At 44.7% G+C, this 21,297-nt stretch overlaps 2 protein-coding genes across 5 annotated transcripts; both read left to right on the plus strand.

The window, feature by feature from the left end:
• Window positions 1-1,930: 1,930 nt before the first annotated feature.
• Window positions 1,931-9,046, plus strand: bdl (borderless). Of its 2 annotated transcripts, none has more exons than XM_033348086.2 (12): window positions 1,931-2,554; window positions 2,795-2,931; window positions 4,656-4,884; window positions 5,788-5,954; window positions 6,024-6,168; window positions 6,522-6,796; window positions 7,087-7,221; window positions 7,281-7,543; window positions 7,616-7,791; window positions 7,867-7,911; window positions 7,986-8,165; window positions 8,244-9,046. In XM_033348086.2, exons 1-12 carry the CDS (start codon window positions 2,500-2,502, stop codon window positions 8,465-8,467), a joined length of 2,031 nt encoding a protein of 676 aa, XP_033203977.1. In that variant the 5' UTR covers window positions 1,931-2,499; the 3' UTR covers window positions 8,468-9,046. The 2 variants fall into 2 exon arrangements, with proteins under 2 accessions (XP_033203977.1, XP_033203978.1); XM_033348087.2 differs by having other exon boundaries at window positions 1,932-2,554; window positions 5,818-5,954.
• Window positions 9,047-11,429: 2,383 nt separating this feature from the next.
• LOC117164764 (protein croquemort) lies at window positions 11,430-21,044 on the plus strand. 3 transcript variants are annotated; one of them, XM_033348088.2, is made up of 10 exons: window positions 11,430-11,605; window positions 13,991-14,251; window positions 15,083-15,249; window positions 16,846-16,990; window positions 17,062-17,268; window positions 17,829-18,040; window positions 18,344-18,749; window positions 19,155-19,228; window positions 19,371-19,596; window positions 19,672-21,044. In XM_033348088.2, the coding sequence occupies exons 2-10, from the start codon at window positions 14,135-14,137 to the stop codon at window positions 19,840-19,842; spliced, it is 1,725 nt and encodes a 574-aa protein (XP_033203979.1). In that variant the 5' UTR covers window positions 11,430-11,605; window positions 13,991-14,134; the 3' UTR covers window positions 19,843-21,044. The 3 variants fall into 3 exon arrangements, with proteins under 3 accessions (XP_033203979.1, XP_076476749.1, XP_076476750.1); XM_076620634.1 differs by lacking the exon at window positions 11,430-11,605 and adding an exon at window positions 12,954-13,902; XM_076620635.1 differs by lacking the exons at window positions 11,430-11,605; window positions 13,991-14,251 and adding an exon at window positions 14,548-15,020.
• Window positions 21,045-21,297: the final 253 nt, after the last annotated feature.

Genomic DNA, 21,297 nt, shown 5'->3' on the forward strand with positions numbered 1-21,297 from the left:
TACCGCGTCGCTCCGTTTTCTTGGACGATCGGAGGATTTCCAGGAAACTGATGAAACGGAACCACTGGCCAAGGCAATAAGATCATTGCCAATTCGGCGTAACGAGGGCAACGTCCAATCGTTCAACCGAGAATGCTGTAGGTACGTATTTTTGTAGGCTGAGCGAAGAAACGCGAAATCTCGGTCTTTGTCTGTAATTTATGAAGACCGCGCGTATGACCGGCCATTAAACGCGCGCAGAAGGAACATTTGCGCAACGCGTCTACGGTACTGATTACCGGGAATTACTGTAATTTCCATGATTTCCCTCGATAACGTAGCGGGCGAAAAACTGGAGCGCTTCGTCGCGCTAACATTCCAACTCGACGCGTCTACATCGGCTAAATGCGTTCACGAGGCTTTTCGATGGTCTATTCGAAGAAAAAGAATTAAATACCGCATGATTATGCCGCGAGACAGCTGCGGCGGAGACGGTTTAGCTGCGAAGTGACCTAAACGCCAGACGGTCGATGTGCAACTCCCATTTTCGATTTCCGAAGATTCATTGGTCGCATGGCAGGTGGACCAGGAACAAGTTGCTCCCTTCTATGGCTCGTCGATGAAATAATTCGGTCCGTATCATTATGGACGCATTTATTTCCAGTGTCCCGGGCACGTCCAATCCTGGATCGTGATCCATGCGAATGGATCCATTATCTCAACAGCGTGACAAGGCTGTGGGCAGTCTACTAATGCGGCAAGGGACGGATGTGACGTAATCTGAGGTCACCCACGCAAATGGCGCGCGACTGTACCGGTGTGCAGCTTCGTCGTCGTTGTCGTCGTCGTATCGCTGCAATGACTCGATCGAGATTCGATTCGACCCATCTCTCACAGGAACATCCTCGTTTCAATTATTAGCTTTCTTTGCTTTCCCATTCCTTCGATCGCGTCGTCTCTCTTTGCGAAATTATCGCTCGATCCGTCCTTGTAGCGAATTTAATCGGTAAATCTAGTCCGCAGCGGAAAACAATAATAATAACAATAAGCCAATGGCTTTAATCGAGCGAGAGAATTACTGTCGGAGATGGTGAATTTTACGCCGAAAAACGGACCCGTGAACTCGACGAACGTGACGCGATAGTAAATATCCGTTGCCGGAAGTCGGCGTCTTCGTTACGAGAGCACCGCGAGACGTAATTACGCTGTGTAGGCGGATAAATAAAAGAGATCTCTGCGACAACCAGCTACACCTATCGCGCTAACCTTCTGCTACTTACGTTCTCTTAACGCAACTACGTTCCTACGAAACGTCAAAGCGTTCCTAAATTTAGAACCACTCGCAGGCCGAATCGGATGTCTCTGTAAATGGTCGTTCATTTCTATGCAAGATCAGGTTTGACGAACCTTTAATCTCCGTTTGGGCCTCTTAACTACACTCGATCCAGCTTCAGATAAGAAAGTGTGACACTGAAAGAACGGGATTCGTGCCAGATTGAATGGACAAACTCTCCCGCCAGGCGATGAAAGAACAGGGCGTACTTCGCGAGTACAGACTACAGAGTACGATAAGAGAGAATTAACTGGGTGCAAAATTTGAAGGATCCTAGATAACAAACGATAGATAGATAATGTGCGTAGATGAGAGACGATGATACGAGGCCATCCCTTGTTCCCATAAAATCATCCACCGATTGCACCTGACTCTCGGCTTCTCCCACGGAACGGATTAATCATTTTTCTGACGCGCCCCCCGTTCGCGTGGTGGGTGTGCCGGTTAATAGGAACGGCGCGGCGCTAGAGAAGCCCGTACAACTAGAAACCGCGAACGTAGAATCGTCTGGTACCCCGCGGATCTCCCTTCTCTGGACGCTAGTAGCATTACCCCTTCCCAATTGCACAGCTCGTTACCGCTTCTGTTCGGCGTCGTATCCGCTTGGATTGAGCGAGGCGGAGCGATTACTTGGTTATCACCACAACCACCGAAGCATTCGGTGAGCGAACGTTCCACGGTGGACCAGCTCGGCAGGCCGCATCGATCTCTCGGTACCACTCGATCTCGTGGCTTTCAATAAAAGACGTCAACATTAAAACCGCTGCAACCAGATCGTACGGAGAACGCGTCGGGATAAAAACGCTAGAGGCTCGATTTCGAGTGACTCGATCGACGGATCGAGAAGTACGGATGTTTGGTAGAAAAACACAGTGCTGAACATCTCAAGGACAAGGCAAAGAGTAGGAAGAGAGAAGTAGAAGGGAGGCGGTGGATGTGCTGACGTTGATCGAGCCAGAAGTTCGATCGCGAAAGTGTCGCGTGTCATTTAACCGTCGCAGGTGGTGGTCGATGTTTAATGAGTGTCAGTGATGACAGATGTATTTTGCTGCCGTGTTTCGAACGACGTCATCGTCGGGCGCGAGGTGTAACTTGCTTCTGACATTGCGTCCGCGTACTATCGCCGGAAGGCAGCTACGAAAACGGTGAGAATTCATCGTAACAGCGATCTTGGATAACCGAAGAAAATGTCCAGAGCGATTGGCATTCACCAGCTGCTGGCCATCTTCCTCTGCTACCAAGGTGAGTCGCACGTCCCAACGGGAATCTTTTTCTTCTCAACATTCGAGGCTCGTTGATATCGAACTTTGCGTCGATTTAATTGGGACTCGCTTGACGGTCGCGCGTAATACACCAGAAAATTAACCAATTTGCGAAAATTGACTCGATCCTATATTGTTATTTATCACGCGATGTTCTCGCCAACCGCGCCGACTGTTCACTCGCTTATCATTTGCTGATTCGCGTCTCTATTATTTTCAGCATTCGGCTTGATACTGGAGGAAGAGAACGAGCCGAATTATCTGAACGCAGGAGTTGGAGAGTACGAGGTGTTTAATTGCGATTTGGACTTTCCACACGAGACTCCGATTCCCTACATTCTTCAATGGAATCGTGACGTAAGTGCGACAACATTGATTTCAAAGTATCGTCGATTTCATCTAGTAGGTTTCATCTCGCCGTATGAGATACGAACAACAAGGACAGAAACGATATTGCTCAACTTCGATAAACAATATTATTCCTCTCAAGATGCGAAAATCTCGACTTGTTTATCGGTTACGTGGTTTGTGGTTACCAGGGGAAGATGAAACTTGGACTCGTCCAAACGCATCGATACCGGTATCGCTCGGTATCGTTCTTGATCCTTCAAGGAAATTGATAGCTCATCTCAAGGAGATAACTTATACTCCCGTTATAATGACTCCTGGTCTTCGTGTAATTTAATCAAAATAATAGAAACATGGAGGTTAATTTATGCTTCGTCACTGAGGCCTGATCCGGTGATTCTAACTCGATGCAAAGTAGAAAAAACGAGATCTACATCGATTAATCCGTCCAATCGAGATTACGTCTACCAGAGAACAGTCTGCGCTTACGTTCAACCACGTAGAAAAGTGTTGGCTCGAGGTCGAGTAGGTGATTCGGTTTCTTCAAGAAATGCATTCGATCTGTGTGGGAAGCCCGATATAGTTTTTCGTGACTCCGAGTCTCGATTTCGAGGCATCGCGCAATATTCCGCGGATACGATGTTAATGCGGTTGCAGTTGCACAATTTTGTGTTGCAATCTTTCCATCGTGTGTAAATCCTCTCGATCGACAAACTTTCTTAACTTCCATTCTGTAGCAAGAATGCCAGAGTCATAGGCGTTTGTTTTTCTGTTTATACATGTCCGATCTTTTCGTTAACTCTCGTCGTCATAGATCTAAATAGGAAATTTCCAAAACTTCACGAGAAATCGTGTCGGTTGACTGTTACCTAATGTAAAATACGAACGAAGCGAGCTAAACGAAATCCTTAAAGCGACATCGATTGATCGTGTTGATTTCCTGTTAACGGCGAAGAGGCGTCGTTCTTTCGCGGATGTTCCATTGGAAACGCGTGCAGCCGCACGCCGGAAACAGATTGAGCGTCGCACATGGCTACCGCATGAAATCAAGTGGAACTTAACCTGATTGGTCCCTGCGTCGATGCGTATGCAAAACAGGTGTTCGGTCCCTCTCTGTCTGTCGAACGTAGTAATTGGAGTACGGGACGTAAGGTTGCATTATATTTAGTCACGGCGAGTCCGCGACACAAGGGGTCCAACCAGTGGGTCACTGCTAACGCATTGTCAGACGATTAGGGACGATTAGCGGCCTTTTCACCAGCCTCGTTTTGACCGCCAGCGTTCCCTAAGTTCCAGCGTTTTTCAGTTTTACGAGCCGCCGACCGTTTCTTCTTTCAAGGATCACGTAAATCTCTGACTTCGTAACGCGACTTCCGTCGTCTCGTGTTGCACTTCTTTTCCAGTCCTTCTAACGTTAACGCGATCGAGCCACGGTTATGAAATTGATTGTCTACTGGCTGGCCTCGCGAACGTAATCGCACGTCGGAAGTCAAAATAGATCGATAAATTAGGTTTAAGTCACGTCTGCAGCGTTGTTACGTTTCGTCCGTTAGCGATTACACGCAGGAAGAGAAATTGTTCACACCGACGATGAACAATCGTACGGAGAACCGTGACTATTGGTCGCGTACATGGCGATGGAAGAGGAAGCTGTTAGGGACGCATCGTCGACACGAATCATCCTCTGATACCGGAAGAGAATTTTAATACCGAGCAATCTGTGATCGTTCCAGGGTCGAACGATCTTTTCATGGTACAACGGATATCCGTCTGTGGGACTGGGCTACGAGGGTCGCGTTCATCTTTTAGAAGATGCCGTGAACCGCGGATATGGACAGGGCAGCATTAATCTCACGAATATTCGTGAGAGCGATCAAGGATGGTACGAGTGTCGGGTGATCTTCCCGAACAGAACGCCTAACTCCAGGAACAATGGAACGTGGTTCCACCTCGCCATAGATGGTAAGGTCGCGCACTTTCTTGCATCCGTTAATCGGCTAATTCGATAACACCAAGTGGTGAAGGGAATTAACGCAGTTAAACGCCGACTGACTAACCCTGAGCACTAAATTGGGTCACGCTGGACAACCAACGCTAATGCCGCGCTGGACGAAGCAGAGGCTCGTGACCGTGAAACCGTCCTGGATTTCCGGCAACGAGGAAGTAAACGTTTACACCTAATTTCATTTTTCATACGTCATTCTAGTTTTTTAAGCCTCGTTCGGATTCCAAAAAAATTATTTCAGTCCAAGTATCGGGAGACGGAATATACGAAGTTTCGTTTCAATTCATCCCGCTTCGTAGCGCAAGATGATTCACTCGTTAACTCAGACGGAATTCTGCTTTTTACCGCTAGAGTTCTGTTGAACGTTAATAAGGAATTGAGTCATCGTGCGCATTCGCAGCGCAGTTGATCGCAGTAGAACCAATCGCGAAATTAAGTGGCCCTCGATAGACCATACGCGGATACGTGGTTTTGCACGCAGTGGCGCGCCCTTTCCTAGAAAAAAAAAAAAAAAAAACAGAAAAAGAAACAGAAAATAAAGGAACGGAAAACGGTGGCGTAGCGAGAAAGCGTTTCCGCGGTTCGCCACTGAAAGAACATAATGCCTCTGTCACGCACCGAATCGAAATAACACTTACGTTATTGTGCACACGATTCACGGTGGCAAGCGCGTCGATTAACCATTACGAATGTGCACTAGATCGATTAACACGTTGCAATCACTGCGATTAAAGCGAATTAACCGATTCGAAGGATTAATCCCGCCTATTGCTGGCAGACTAAAACCAAACGAAACGATGTAATCCCGCTGATGCTTACTAACCTGAAACTGGGCAGACTCGTTAAATCGTTCAACCCAGGTGCGTCGCCGTTTCCGACGTCTGTTCCAGGCGAGACTTTGCTGGCGGTCCCGCCTGTCAACAAGACGGTAATGGAGGGTGAGTCCGTTAGTTTCGATTGCGTCGCCAAAGGAGAGAAGTCGGTCGTAAACTGGTTCCGCGAGGGCGTGGAAATTACAGCAATCGAGGTAACATTTTTTGTCGATCGTGGTGTAACACAGGGTGTCCGCAGTTGATTTTCGACCGATTTATAACAGGATCTTAGAAGGAGAGCGTCCATCGCCGAGAATGGAACGCTGACCATCAACGCGCCTGCCATGGGTGACCTTGGGGAGTACACCTGCATGGTGACCGGTGAAACTGGAGACCAGCAGAGCGCCTCGGCCTTCCTCAACGTACAATGCAAGTATTCTCAGACGATCCCTTCTGTGCCAACGAATTAGACCTCGAGATCTATAGAATCGAGCGACACAAATGCGCCTGCAATTGCACACGTAGCGATATCAGAGGGTGGAATACCGCACGAGGCCATGATCGCACACTTTCGCCCAGGAAATGAAATAATAACATGAGCGGAATAATGGGAATTACCGACGAGAACAACCGACGATAACTGCGCGGTAATCAAGATCTCTGCGGGCGAAAGTGTAACGAGCGTGGCTCGCACCAGAATTTTGTTCGACATTCCCTGCTTTATTATGGGACCCGTGACTCTGACCTGTGCTCCGTTAACGAAGTATAGTTTGACGTTTCAGACAAGGCGAAGGTTATATACGCTCCCCGGGAAGTCTATCTCCCGTATGGAAAACCAGCCCTCCTGGACTGTCATTTTAGGGCAAATCCACACCTAACGAACCTGCGTTGGGAGAAGGATGGATTTCTTTTCGATCCTTACAACGTTCAAGGCGTCTTCTACAGGAGAAACGGTTCTCTGTATTTCAGCAAAGTGGACGAAACTCATTCCGGAAGTTACACTTGTACACCGTACAACGAACTGGGCACCGACGGGCCCAGCCCCTCGATCACCGTGGCGAGTATTTCCCTTTCTTTTTTCATTACATATGTACAATTGTAACATAATTGCAATTGAATGAAACGCAAAGCTTTTCACGAAGCCGGACTGAAAATCGTTGACCCCGAAAGTAGCATAGAAGAAAAGAGAACAAGGCAATGTCATCATTGAGACCATTGATCGTTGGCAGACCAGTGTTAATCGTTCCTTTATTTTCCAATTGTCAACTTTTAGAGGGACACAATTGCCGGCTCAAACGGCTCGCCCTTGATAATTCTCGCTCCTAATTCGGAAATGTCGTTTGATAGGTGGTGCAAAGGCCGCCGGTGTTTACAGTGACCCCACAACACTTGTACATAAGGAAATTGGGAGAGAGTTTGGAGATACCCTGCGACGCTAGGGATGGAGATCAATCACATCGACCGTCGATCGTTTGGTACAAGGTACGTTTCATCGATGACCTTTCATTTTCCTTCTCAACTAATCTCGATTTCTGCAACAGGATGGTTCGCCAGTACCACCAGGAAACAGAACCATCGTGATCGGTGGCAATTTGACGATCGATAGAATTCAAGAACAGGATAGAGGACTGTATCAATGCGCGGCTAGCAACGAAGCTGCAACCGTTGTTGCGGACACGGAATTGATGGTATTGAACGTTCCTCCGAGAGCACCGTACAATCTAAGTGCCAACAGCAGCAATAACGCGGTCACGCTGACTTGGGTGCCAGGGTACGTGAGGCCCAAGATGGAGTATTCAGTTTGGTAAGCAAAACTTTCAAGGTATCGGTGTAATATCGTTTACAACGTTACACAACTACTTATTCTCGCTAACAGGTATAGACCAACAGATACCACGGAATGGAGAACGATGAAGATCGTGTCTAGGAAAATCACCGAGGCCACCGTCAACAATCTAAATCCCGGACGCGAGTATGAATTCATGGTGCTTAGCCAGGACAAACACGGAGACGGGATGTTTAGTAAAACGTTGCGTATTTTCACACAGCCAAGTACGTACCATTCCATACAATGCGATACTATTGTACGCGAGACGTACAGATTGATATCGGACAAATAAATTTCAGGTTCGATAGACGAGAACTCGGCATCGGAATATCGTAGCCCACCAGGTAGGCATACTTAGGTCTACGCTTTTTACCTTTCTACACTTTGCGATCTTATCGAAACATTCTTTATTTAAAAGACGACCGAATGGGTCCGCCGATCAACGTCAGAGTACAGGCCACCGTGCAGGGTTATTTAGTCACCTGGGAACCCCCTGCCTACGGGAAAGAGCAAGTGAGACTATACGCTGTTAGGTGGTTCCGAGGCCCGTCCGAGCAACTATACGGAAGAGCAGAAACGACCGACACTTACTACCTAGGTAATTGTTGACCTTCGTTTGTTAAACAGCACTTTCAATTTGTCGCGTTATATTTAATATTTCGGACAATCGTTGCAGTTAAAACCTTAGAAGAGGAGAGCTATTATACGTTCGAGGTGGCCGCAATGTCGATGTCGGACGACGTGGCCACAAGCGAGCGCGTCAGTCTCGAAGTTCCAGCATACCGTAGGAACAGGGCGATTTCCATGGGAATAGTGGCGGGCATCGGATTTTTGGCAGCAGCCCTGGCTGCCATATGGTGGGCAAAGAAACGTTTCTGTCAGTCATCGAACGAGAAGTAAGGGATGCCCATTGTGGAATGACCTTAAGCGCGTTTCAAGTGGAAAGCTTTCGGCAGAGGATCGAAAGTCAACGCGCGGGCGCAGAAACGAACTTCCCTAACGTAGCGATATCGATAGTTGATACAGTACGATGAATTTCGTTTTTCCAAGTGAATCGCTCGTCGACTCGCGAAATTGTAATCGTTTCTATGTAATATATTATCGATCGCGTAGATGTAAGGGAGGTGTAAAAGATCGAGGCGGCAATCATTCGATGTTGAAGAGTTTCGTATGTGGGACGGTTTGATTTACTGCGTTTACGTATAAGTTACTACTACGAGTGTTCTTGCATTGCATCGTGTTACATTATGTATCGTTTAAAAGCTTTATTAGATAAGTGCACGTTTATTAAGGATTAGATACGGCATTTGGCCGTTATTTGGCCACCAGGCCTCGAGGAACGTATGGGTTCTTAACCCGTCAAAAGCATCCAACGTGTCCCAGTCTACCGGGTTAAATGATTCGGCTAGGACTATATTTACGTATGTATACATCCGAAACGTTTTTGTATTGTAAATAAATTGTGTCGATTACTATGCACCATGCCTCTGACATATTCCTTCGCGACTATCACACCGTTTGTATAATCCATGATACAGGACAAGCACTGTTCGAAATTGTTTGGACATGGCTGACAATCGGCTTACGCTAACTGCATATTTTTGTCTTCACACGGTCAGGGACACGAAATGCGGAGGTTGTTCTTGAGACTGCAGGATCTTGGCGGGTTTCGTAAGCAGCTGAACGATAGTCGATGATCCAGTGGAAGATAGTGTTTCAGTGAGAAGCGATACTGGAACCCTAATGTCGCGATACTCTGTTTAGATTCCGTGTAAATGCGACTGTATTGGTGAAAAAGTGTCGAGATTATCTGATTGCGATCTGCATTACGTCTAATCCGAATGACTTGATAAAATATCTACTACAAATTGAAGTTCCGTTACGATACAAATAATCCTTAGATAAGATTTCGTTGCGTAACGGTATACGGATGATGATCTCGAAAAAGGAAGTTTTAAAAGTCGTTTTAACCCGTCACGAAATGGAACCGTAGAGATTATTCGAGAACGGATGTACAAACACAAGTCTCTGGGAACCTCGACCGTTCTTATCCCTATGAATTATGTATCCAAAAAGAACACTTTTGCCCGCCTCTTTTTACTCTGTAGTTCTCGAGATATCGTGTGAATTTGAACAGTTGAAAAATTCCTATACTTATCTACTCCAAACAAGTCTAGCGCTTGAGATTGGAAGTCGAAAGTAAAATTAAAAGTTTCTATCTGTAAAAGTTGTAGACACACGTGAATACACTCGAGATCTCTAATCCCGAAAGATCAATACGTGTCATTACGTCCACTCATTTGATAACGATCCATAATCGTTTATCGTAATGAACGACGACCGACCATCTAATAGATATCCAATTTTATTTGATCGCTAAAACAGGTACACTGTGATCGATTTCGACGCAGTCGAGCCTCAGTGAATGTCTGTTTTAGTGCGCGTACTGCGCTAGTTCGGGCGATTCGTGGGCGTACACGGTAATGATTAAACGAAGGTTTCAGACGAACAGTGTGTTTCACAGGCAAAGGAACGGGTGAACGCTCGAGGCATTAATCGCAACGAAATTGCCGGGTTAATTAACAGACAGAAGCCGCGTTCTTATGGCTACTCTTCGCAAACGATGCAGACGGATCCGCTTGGCAATGAAGAGATCAGCTGCTTTGAACCGGATCAGACAGGCGGAGGGGTTAGACGGGGCGATCAGGCACTTCTGTGGCTTACTACCTGTCGCGAACGTAGCCCCTTGCCTCCTTTGACACGCTCGGCTCCAGTTTTAGGTCGAGTGTCGTTCGAAACACTTACGTACTTACGTATAGTCAACCCAGTTGATCTCGGTATCATGGTACATCGCGATTCGTTCGCTTTTCTTTCGAACATGTACCACGGCGAGAATTCGATTGGTGTCGGTCGTTAAGATTTAACGATGTAAAATAAGTCGTGTGTCTTGTTCGAAGATTGTTTCCCTTTTCACACAACTGCATCGGAAGATAAGATATCAGCAGCGTCGACTATGCTTCAACGCCCATGGTAAATAAATCTTCACCACGTTTTTCATGCACCGTGTTTCTCAAATATGCTTCGGCATATCAATTCGAGTTGCTCACGCGTTATCAATCTGCGTGACAACGAGGAAAATGTTGCGTATGGTTGACAAAACGTATTTCGATAAAATATTCAATAAAAGGACCATTGCATAACAGCCACGTAAGGCATTGGTCAATCACGTGAGGTCAAGATCATCCTGTTAGCCCAAATCAGCTTCGACGCATTGAGCATCTGAACTTTCCTGCAAAAGTAAGTTGCCTTCATATTATTCAACTGTCCAGGACAAACGAGTCCGACTAATTGATTGAATTGCGTCTGCATCGAAAATTGAAACGTTCGTGTGGAAAGAATGGCGTTCGTTTCGAAAATCGATTTTGTACGTTAATCCGTTTTGAGCAGCGAAAAACGGAGAGGGCAATTACCGGCGAGCACTCGTACTCCATATCCGCGACTTTTACGAATTACTTCCTTTTATCGCAAACGCGCTTCATTCGCAACACGTGACACGTGTAATGATAGCGCAAGCACGTGTTATAATTAGTTGACGACGAAACCACCATTGGATTGGTTTCGTGGGCCTGCGACGCGGTTTGGAGAGAAGCCAAACTACTGCTCGATCATAGGATAATAGACCTTGTCCCTAGTATATACGAGCGAGCGATTCGACGTCGCTTTTAAGAGGGAGAAAATTCTTCAAGAGGTTTCGAAGGAGTAAGGCGGGATGACGAGGGTCCGAATTGGTGAGCAAAGGAGGGAAGTCTCCCTAAGTGGAGGGGATGCGGCCAATAGTCACATTATATGCAGCCTGTTGATTCATCGGACGCGGCAGTAACAACCGTGCTGTATACAGTATCACACGTTAGAGTCGAGGTGATTGAGCTTGGTCTATAATCTCGTTAAAGTTATCGTCATTTCTTGACTGAAGAAGTCTTCGTCTAGATCGTGGACAGTGAAAGTAATCGAACGTACACTGTGGACTACGTGAAACAAGTAAGTCAATCGCATATCATCGCCACGTTTTATTCACGTTTGGAGATATAGTAGTCGGTGTTTGTGGGAAGATTACTCATCTTTCGGAGTCTCAAAGAGCAATGTTGCGTGGCAAAGCACAATTCCATATTAACATTCTCACAAGATGTTCCGATTAGGCTTTGCGTCGCGTTAGGCTTATTTTTCGTTCATTCGCGTCCGTGAACGATCGTCCTAGCTAAAATAATGTGAATCGTTTTTCGAGAGGATAGAGAATAGTTGGTTTAAATTTAATCGGTTTACACGTGTACCGTGATATCCGTCTAATATAAATATTTATCTGTAAAGGAAACATTACCTACTGGTTGACGAACAACAAACATACGTGGAACGTCGAACACGTACAATGAAAATCCGCGATTGCAACGATCGTCGTAACCGTGATAGTTGTCGAGGCCGCTTCATTCATAATCCGCGAGACCCTTGCTCGAAAAGAGGCAGAAAAATCAATGATCCCATTGCTACTTCTATGTTATTTTTGATCTATAAAGCAATGCGCGCGATACTGCACGTTGATGGACGTCGATGCGCGAAAAAGAAATTCGGTCGGGAAGGAATTAAAGGTCAGGAGATATCGATGAACGAAGAGGAGACGGTGGCAGTCCATTGGCGCTTCCAACGATAAGAACACACTCGTTCGCGTCTTTTGTCGGAACAACGCGGTGGACACCACGGGACGGTGAACCGATAAATAACCTCCCATTACTCGTGCTCCTACATCAATACGATATGGACGGATACGAGCGGATACGCGACAAAACGTGCGACTAAACCTCCGCTATCGTCCCTCTATTTGTTACGCCCAATCCTCGTGTTTAAGTTCGAGATTTTATAAAATTTTCCAGCCTCGCGAAACCGCTCGCGGATATGATTTCGAGTACGCTCTGTCATGCGACCGTAAATAAATCATCTCATGACGAAAAATATACGTGCATTTGCTACAAATTCGTTTCTTATATGAATGCAAATGTGACCCCTTTTTTCCCATTTTTTTACAAGTAACGCTAAGGTGATAACGTTGACACAATTAAAAACGGCAATGTAAAAGCATCCGGCTAAACTAACAGTAAACGTAGCTGTATGACTCAAAATTCATGGGATCACGTAGGTCATGGCCAAGCATATCATAAAAATCTGTAATATATTGAAACCTGGCACGTAATTTTTACTCGCTTGATTTTTCACGAATTCTGTACAAAGATTATCGACAAAAAAGGATACTTGAAGTTAATTGCAACGCTCGGGAACGATTTATTATTGCGATTGTCTCGTAACATTTTATTTCACAAAAGACGCATGCATTCGGGTAATAAAATTATCTGGAGAAAACGCAGTATCAGCGAAGCTGTCAATTGCATGTTTTCACGCCGAATCGCTGTGTATGTATCGTGGTACGAGTTACAACTTTTAGGATCACGTTTCAGAATCTCGTCGACTATTCAAACGTTGTCGTGACATATATATTTTCCACCTCTTCGTTTTCGAAAAAGCCGATGTTTTTATTTTACTATCGACAATATCTGAATAATCATTTGCATAGATCAAGTATGTAAACACGTGAACGGGAATACGCGACTCTTCAAACAAAATCTCCGATGCGTTTTCTTCGCGATTAGCGCGATCGATCATTCGTTCCGTATTTTTTTCTGAGTTACATAAATTCATTAAACCTGGATTACATCATACTGTTTAATATCAGAACAGTCAAAGGCGGATTATATGTTACGTTTGTTACGATGAAATCATCGTGTGGACAAGTTCGAGCGCCCAACAAATTAATAAAGTAAAGTAGGTCAAAGATGAGCCAAAAGGGAATAAAAAACGAACGACACGTGATGACGTAAAACAAGAGGTCTACCCAAATCGTTCCACGAAACTCTGCAATTTATACGACACAATATTATTGGCGAGTTGCTTCTTTCATTTTCTTAACAGAAAAAAGGAGGAGCACGAACTAAAACGTTTTCGAGCGTTATTCACCGATAAACTTTGCCATTCGGATCGTCGAAAAAGACAAATTACGGTAGGGTAATGCATCTTATGACCTTCTTCCATACTATAATTTAGATACCATAACCCAAACCTAACCAAAACCCGAGAGCTAAACGTTCGAGCAACCGTTTACATTACTCTTACTGGCATTACGACCCAGACAATCACGTTCTCTCGCAATTTACAAAGTGGCAAAGTCATCGTTTCTATGGCCCAAATGAGAAACATGTCACGTAGGACGTAGATGGCAAACGTATATACGTGATGTATGTATGGTTAGACAACAAGACGAAAGAGAGCGTGGAAAAAGTGGTTCGGTGACTGCCTGATTAGATAGGTTTTATCTTGTTTCAGGCTTCGCGACGTAGAAAAACACATAACAGCCGGAAGAGTGACCGGGTGTAGGTCTAATCGGCGAACACATTGACCGCGGCCGTTGGAGGCACACATGCTGAGAAGTCAAGAAACGATTTTCCGCGTACACAAGCTTCCGTCATCATGAGGCCTTGGACTAGCAAATCTCTTGGCCTTGGTCTTTTCGGCGTCCTGCTGATCGTTTCTGGCACGGTCCTCTATTCCTCCTCGTCAGCAATTTTTCATTACATTCTGCAAAAGGTGGGTATCAATGGATCATTGCTCGTCGAACCGAGCATTTTAATTTACATACACGTTTCGCATCTAATTTGCATAATCGTGCAGACAGTGACGCAATTTCGTTCGTTTTTCGCGATAAAGTATATCGATCTGAATCGTTTAAACAAATGAAGTGCGTCTTGGTGCTTTTATGATTACCACACGCTACAACAACGTGACTATACGTTTCTCCGTCGTTATTGCCGAGATAGTTTGGAAAACTGTTTATTTTCATCAGAGACTAACGTAAAATATAGTCGCAACGCTTTATTCTTCCTGCGCGAGAATTGGTCGGATAGCCTCGCGATTCTGGGTTATCTCGCGATTCGTTTAACTGACGCGATTTTATTTCTATATCGTTTATATGCCTGATTGTCGGCACAGAGGCTCTCTGTTTGTCGAAAGCTTTCGTCATAGACAATCTGCACAAAACGGAACGAACAAAGTTGTCTAATAGCCGAGATTTTCTCGACGACCGCGGTCGGGATGAAACAGGCTAGTCGATAGTCTCACTTGTGTCTCGTCGTTGTTCCCAACACGATTGGAAAAGTGGTTGATTGTTCACTGAATTGACATATCTCTTTAGAGTTACACTAGACGTATAATTTTTCGTTGCGAAGGAACGTGCATAGTGTACGATTCGGTTGCAGACCTATTTACGATCATATTACACTTTTGTGGGACGCATGCTTCGTTTACGAGCAAATGACTGATTTCATAGCGATTTAACCGATTTCATAGCTGAGTGGATGTAATGAGCTTTGATACCATACGTAATGATACTGCTACGATAAAAGTTAATTCTGTTACCAGGAAATGCCGCTGACGCCAAGTTCCAAAGCGTTCGAAGTATGGAACGACACGAGTAGCTTGCCGCCCATGTATTTCAAAATTCGGTTTTTCAATTGGACTAATCCAGAGGAATTGAAGACACCTGGAAAGAAGCCGAACCTCGAAGAAGTTGGTCCTTACGTATTTCGGTATGATTCGTCGAATACATAAAGCTTTCGATTTAACGATCTTCGCGGAGGCATCGAGAAAACGACAAATTTCGAGTTAACGCAGCATTTGTACTGATAATAACGAAAACCTCGATGCAGTAATAACAGGAACATGACGTCGTCAACGGGACACGGTATTCTCTTTTCAGCATCAATTAAATGTCAGGCTTGTTTCGTGCTGTCACGGAAATCGAAGAATCGTTAGAAAAAAAAAAACGACGGTGTGATCAAAGCGGAAACTGTTGCGTAACATTGAATTGCCACTCAATACAAACTGATACTAAACACAGTACTTATAATCACGAAAATTACAAGTTCATCTAGATGTATCGATGACGCAAATTGGCTGAATTTGCGCTCATATCGAATAGAAATCCCACGTCGATACGTCGGACGCGAGAAGGAGGCTCGAAGTCACCTTCCACGAGGGCACTCTTAATCGGCGACCTAATCAAGATAAAAAACGAGCATACTATTTAACCTCGCGGTATTGACATCTTAATGAACGGTGAAAACTCGACCGGTCGACGGGTCACCAAGCTAGCGTAGGAAGATCTAAATGTTACACAAAACAATTGCTCGTTTAATTGCTTTTTCCCGATGGTACGTGAACGAACGCGAACCAGGGCGTGACGATACGTGGTTCGTGCAACCTTTGGCAATCGGGTTTTCATCAATTCGGAAATTCTCATCGAATAAAAATGAGTAGCAAATGAAATGAGTCGGAGTATGCGTTAAAGTGCCAGATCTCGGCCTGTGGAATGCAAGCGCAAGTATAACTCAGTCAAAACTATATTTAGAAACATGCAACAAGATGTGGAAGCGATTTGATTCTGGCGCAGATTGGCATTTTAGTTGGTCGATCGCGAGACGGAAGTAATTGGCCGATTTGATTGCAACGAAGTCATCGAAAAGGTCGACGCGTGAGCTTCTCCTTGCTTGTCGTTGATTTCGCCCTAATCTCGAGACAATTACATAACAAAGATTGCGCTGCTAGCAATAAGCGAAGATTAGACCCGCTGCAAGGTGCATCCGCGAGTTCATACACTTAGCGGGCAGCAATTGTCGCGTCAAATCTAATCAACGAAATGTGCAAGCATATGTAGGCTAAAGCACCAAATCACGGCTCTCTAATCACGAACGTATCGCTTAATTGAAGATCGCTTGGCAGCCACCACCACTTGGAGCAACACGCGCCTAACTATTGCCATTTACCCGCCTGATTTCCGTGCACCGGATAATGCTAGGGCAACACGTTATTATTTATCCTGCTTTGTTATTATTTATTTCCGCTTCGGACGATAAGCAAATAGCGTTATGGAAACGTGTAACGCGTTCAAACGATTCCAAATTGAGCGGTCTCGGAAGAACGAACACTTTTTATTGAAACTTGCTCGACAATTTGCAACTAACTGTCGTGATGTAACTCGATTATAAAAAGCAGCAGAGAAAATTATACCCATCACAGATAAGAAGTAATAGGCGCGTGATTCGTTACGATTTCACGTGCGTATTGCTTCCTTTGCGAAAATAATTCCCGTTCCCGTGATTCATACTGGAACATCGAAATTTCAGGGAGATCAGGCAAAAAGCAAACGTGGTGTTTCACCCTGAGAACCACACTGTCAGCTACTTCAACCGACGATGGTGGTACTTCGTACCGGAGCTTACCAATGGTTCCTTGACCGACCGCATCACACAACTGAACACCGTCGCGATCGTGAGTAAACCTTTTTGGTAAAAAACTACGTTAGATACCGTAAACATCCATCGTTCATGCTTCTCTTTCAGTCAGCGAAACACAAAGTACGATACTGGGATGGAGCGCTGCAAGCCACCCTGTCGCTGATGTTGTCGTCGTTGGACGTGCATACTACGAAGACAGTGGATCAGCTGCTATTCAAAGGTTACGACGACACGCTCATTGAGCTTGGAAAAATGGCAGCCGGAATGGGAGAGGATGTTCCACCCTTTGACAAGTTCGGATGGTTCTACATGGTACGTTGGAGAGTAAATAATTGGAGGAAAACCAACCATCTCAAAGTAGAAATTATAGCTAAAATTGTTTATTTAATCGTGTCGAGGACGCGCAGAAGGTCGAAGATGCGATTTGCGCTGTTGTAGCAACGGCATTGCAGCCGACGATAAATTATTCGCAGCGCGACTTAAATTGGTACTGAATAGAACAGGTCACGTGTAGGTCGCTAAATGACGAATGAAAAGCAATGGGAGGCGTATTATGTATTAATTTGTTACGTCACGCATGCAACATTTACGGCGAACTAATCCCACCTACGCGCCAAAGCGACTTTTCTTCCTCCCTTTTTCCCTGCGTCGTAAATCCTGAAGAGTGCACGCCACTCGATAAAGGCCGTTCAGCAATAAAATCGTCGCGACGAATTTTCGTTTGTATGGCTACTTGATCATAGAAAACAATTTAGAATTATCTATCGTTGCGTTATCAAACGCCACCTGTGTTTCGATTAACGACGACAGATTTCGATCTTTCAAGATATCGGTACGAATATCTAATAATATCCATCACGTTACGCTTTCAGAGAAACGGCTCCACGATGTTCGATGGCCACTTCAATATGGACACGGGGGCCCAAAACATCAACGACTTTGGGATCCTGAGGAAATGGAACTACAAAGACACGACTAGATTCTTTAAAAGCCCGTGCAACGTGGTGGAAGGAAGCGCTGGAGAATTCTGGTCGCCGTATCGACAGAAAGATGAGATTGTCATGTTCAGCGGTGACCTATGCAGGTCAGTTGCGGCGCCCGTCAAAGAAAAGAATCGCGTGGCGCGCGCTCCTGCTCGCTAATTACTCTCGTCTGTTCGCGGCAAATTAAGCGTCGCTGAACCTTAGACAATTTTCATTCACAAGTTCCCTCGTTAACCTTCGAGACACGTAAATTGGATCATCCGGTAATGCCGTTTACGCGACAGCTTCTTCGTAGGTGGAGTCAATAGGTTCGCCGTTGTTCGCTTCCGAGCAAACGTGACGATAGTCGCATCCCTTACGACTCCGAATCGGATCACGATCGATTCCTTTTCCGTTCTTCGCAGGCCGTTGACGTTCGAGTACTCGCAGACAACCGATCACATGGGTCTGGAGGGCTACCGATACGATCTCAGCGAGAAGACGTTGGGAAACAATACGAGACGACGCTATCCTCACGACCAGGCCAAATATTTCGAGCAAACTACCACGACCGAGGACTTTTTCGAGGCCGAACACTCGGCAGAGGCCACAAATGCCCCGGAAGAAGACCCAGACGTAGTAAACATAGGAAACTGTTTTTGCAACGGAAAATGCACTCCCGCTGGTCTACTGAACGTAAGCGCCTGTCGTTATGGCGCTCCTGTGTTTGCCAGCTTACCTCATTTCAACAGAGCCGATCCTAGTCTCAAAGAACAAGTCACCGGACTTAATCCCGATGAGGAACATGACTTCTTCATCACGCTCGAGCCGGTAAATACGTTCAACGAGCTCAACCATCTTCGAGTTTTTAGAATTTCCCCACTACCGTACTATTTCCTACTTTATTTCCTTGCATGTTCCCATCGACTAAATTCTGTTCACGTACTCGACCTCGGAGAGAGCATTGCAACATCTGCAACGACCTCGATACGAGTTCCTTACATGCGATGCCACGCGACACGTCGATATCGGACATACTTCGTCATTATCGTCGTTTATCGTCCACGACGTAGCAATCATCGTTATTGTTATTAGATCACCTATTTACAATCGATTGCTCTTTATCATTAGATCGGAACTGTCGCGGCAATCGCGTATCGAAAGATTCGAAATAATGGAATAACACGTCTCCAATCTGCGCGAATCAATTGCAAATAATCAAATGGATTTTTTCAGAAAACCGGCATTCCTTTGAAAGTATCTGCTAAGTTGCAGATCAACGTGCTGCTAGAACCGTTATATTCTGTATCGTAAGTACGTTTCCAATAATTAAACAATCAGAGCGAATATTCGATTCTCATGCCGCTAACGTTTAGGCCGAAGAACGAGCGAAATAAACAACAAAAATGGATCTAACAAGACGACAGACGTTCATGATAGACTTCTATTTAGGCTTTTCAGATCCGTACCGACCATTTATTTCCCAGTGATGTGGTTCGCGTTGGAAGTCGAGGCCACTGACAAGTTCGTCGACGAGCTAAAAAAGCTCCTATCTCTGCCAAATATATTCATATACGCTGGCGCGATTATGGTGCTCGTGGGATCCCTTATAGTCTTCACGATCACGATATTATACCTCTTGAACAAGCAACGCGCAAACTCGGTGGCTGGCGACAAGGTAACCTACTATTAAACATCGAATTCAAATCGTTCGCGACTTTTAAAGCAGTAAGAATCGTGATGATGTTTACAGAATTCCAAACTAGAGACAGCATCGGCCTCGGCGGACAAATCAGAACTGATTTATTTGGATAAGAGCAACGGTGGTGACGACGTACACGTCAGAAACGATCGTAAATTATACTTTAATTCGATCGAATGCTTCAACACGGATCTACAGCCGAAGCTTCAGAACCAAAAATAAAGGAGAGGAAAGAAGACGTTTAGCAATGGATCTAGTCGATCGACTAGGATTAAATGTGTTCGACGGGTGGCGTCGATGCGACTAACGATCGGAGGATTCTCCTGCTACGACAAAGTGTCAAAGTATTTGAACGCAACGCCGTGTCAATCGCGCGAATTTACGTTTCAACTGCATTCAAACATTTAGGATTTTAGACAAAATGGATCGAGTTCCTATGGAATGGTTTATGCGTTATAGGAAATAGAGATCTTCTATGGCGTAGTATGAGTTACGTTTCGAGTCCACGAGTCTTTGAAATATTTTCGTACATATCACTCTCAGCTAAGGAACCTTCTGATTTTCTATTATTTAGACCAAAAGGTTGCACGTTTGTACCTCAGTTTAATGGTTAAAAAAAAGGACAGCTAGATCAATCCAACGATACATTCCATACCTTTATGTTATTCAACAAACATCAAACGTAAGACTGATAAAAGCGGAGAGGTCATGAACGATGTTTTAATTAACCTTTATTAATGGAACTCGAATGAAATAACAATAGATACGATTAGTTCGGTCTTCGTAACACGAATGGTTCGATACGTCGACAGAACCAAGCAATTACCGAATTACAAGCATCGTTCATGCTTATGAATATAAGTAAACGAATAGGGACGGCGAGTCACGTTAATAGGGTAATAGGTGCCAACTTTTGCGGCCGTCGTTTAAAGGTGCTCTCAGACAATCGATAATATCGTCGATATTTCAGGATTTTCAACGAAAGAGGTGTTCGTGAATTAACAATATTGTACGGACAATATATTTCATCCTTTTAGTTGAGAACCGTGAAATATTGACAATATATATAGGTATATTAGTGTAGTCTGAGGTCAACCTAACATACGTTGATTAGCGTACGATAAATAATAATTTTATCGCCAATACCGATGTTCCTGTTGTTCCGAATGCTATTATTGTGCCAAACTCGTGGAGAAAGGCGTTAAGTTTTCTATTTGTTTATTACTTGTTTTTAAGATTGCCACGGGCGCCAATGATTTATGCCGAACAAGTATGATACATTTTACGAAGCATAAATTAACGCGTTTCGATCAAGTGCAATTATCGTCTAGTTGTAATTCTATCCTGTAATTATGACACACACGACAAAGCTCCTGGCCGTTTCAGATTTTGTATTGTATTTTAATAAAAACTCGATACTTTTACTACCATATGTAATTATCTGAACGTTGCGTTCATTTTCGCAAAGATCATGTACAAAACCTTTTTCTCTTTTTGGAAGGAAACAAGAGCATCTGCGACACACGTCGTGCTAACTTCTTTATCATCGATGAGTAATCAAGCGCGCAGACTCATCGTTCGTTGATAACAGCGAACAACACGCTCATGTCCTCTTCTAAATGTATAAAGGCAATAACTGAATTTTTTATTCCCTTCTATGTATGTATTGAAACTGCC

Source organism: Bombus vancouverensis, chromosome 8, assembly GCF_051014615.1.
Source record: "Bombus vancouverensis nearcticus chromosome 8, iyBomVanc1_principal, whole genome shotgun sequence".
NCBI lineage: Eukaryota > Metazoa > Arthropoda > Insecta > Hymenoptera > Apidae > Bombus > Bombus vancouverensis.

What these genes read in the sequence shown, in the direction of transcription:
- bdl (XM_033348086.2), top strand. Translation starts at nt 2,500, where the DNA reads ATGTCCAGAGCGATTGGCATTCACCAGCTGCTGGCCATCTTCCTCTGC. An exon ending in CATCTTCCTCTGCTACCAAG is followed by an intron (nt 2,555 to 2,794) that starts GTGAGTCGCACG and finishes TATTATTTTCAG; the next exon opens with CATTCGGCTTGATACTGGAG. An exon ending in CCAGCCCCTCGATCACCGTG is followed by an intron (nt 6,797 to 7,086) that starts GCGAGTATTTCC and finishes GTCGTTTGATAG; the next exon opens with GTGGTGCAAAGGCCGCCGGT.
- LOC117164764 (XM_033348088.2), top strand. Translation starts at nt 14,135, where the DNA reads ATGAGGCCTTGGACTAGCAAATCTCTTGGCCTTGGTCTTTTCGGCGTC. An exon ending in TTCATTACATTCTGCAAAAG is followed by an intron (nt 14,252 to 15,082) that starts GTGGGTATCAAT and finishes TTCTGTTACCAG; the next exon opens with GAAATGCCGCTGACGCCAAG. An exon ending in TCTTCATCACGCTCGAGCCG is followed by an intron (nt 18,750 to 19,154) that starts GTAAATACGTTC and finishes GGATTTTTTCAG; the next exon opens with AAAACCGGCATTCCTTTGAA.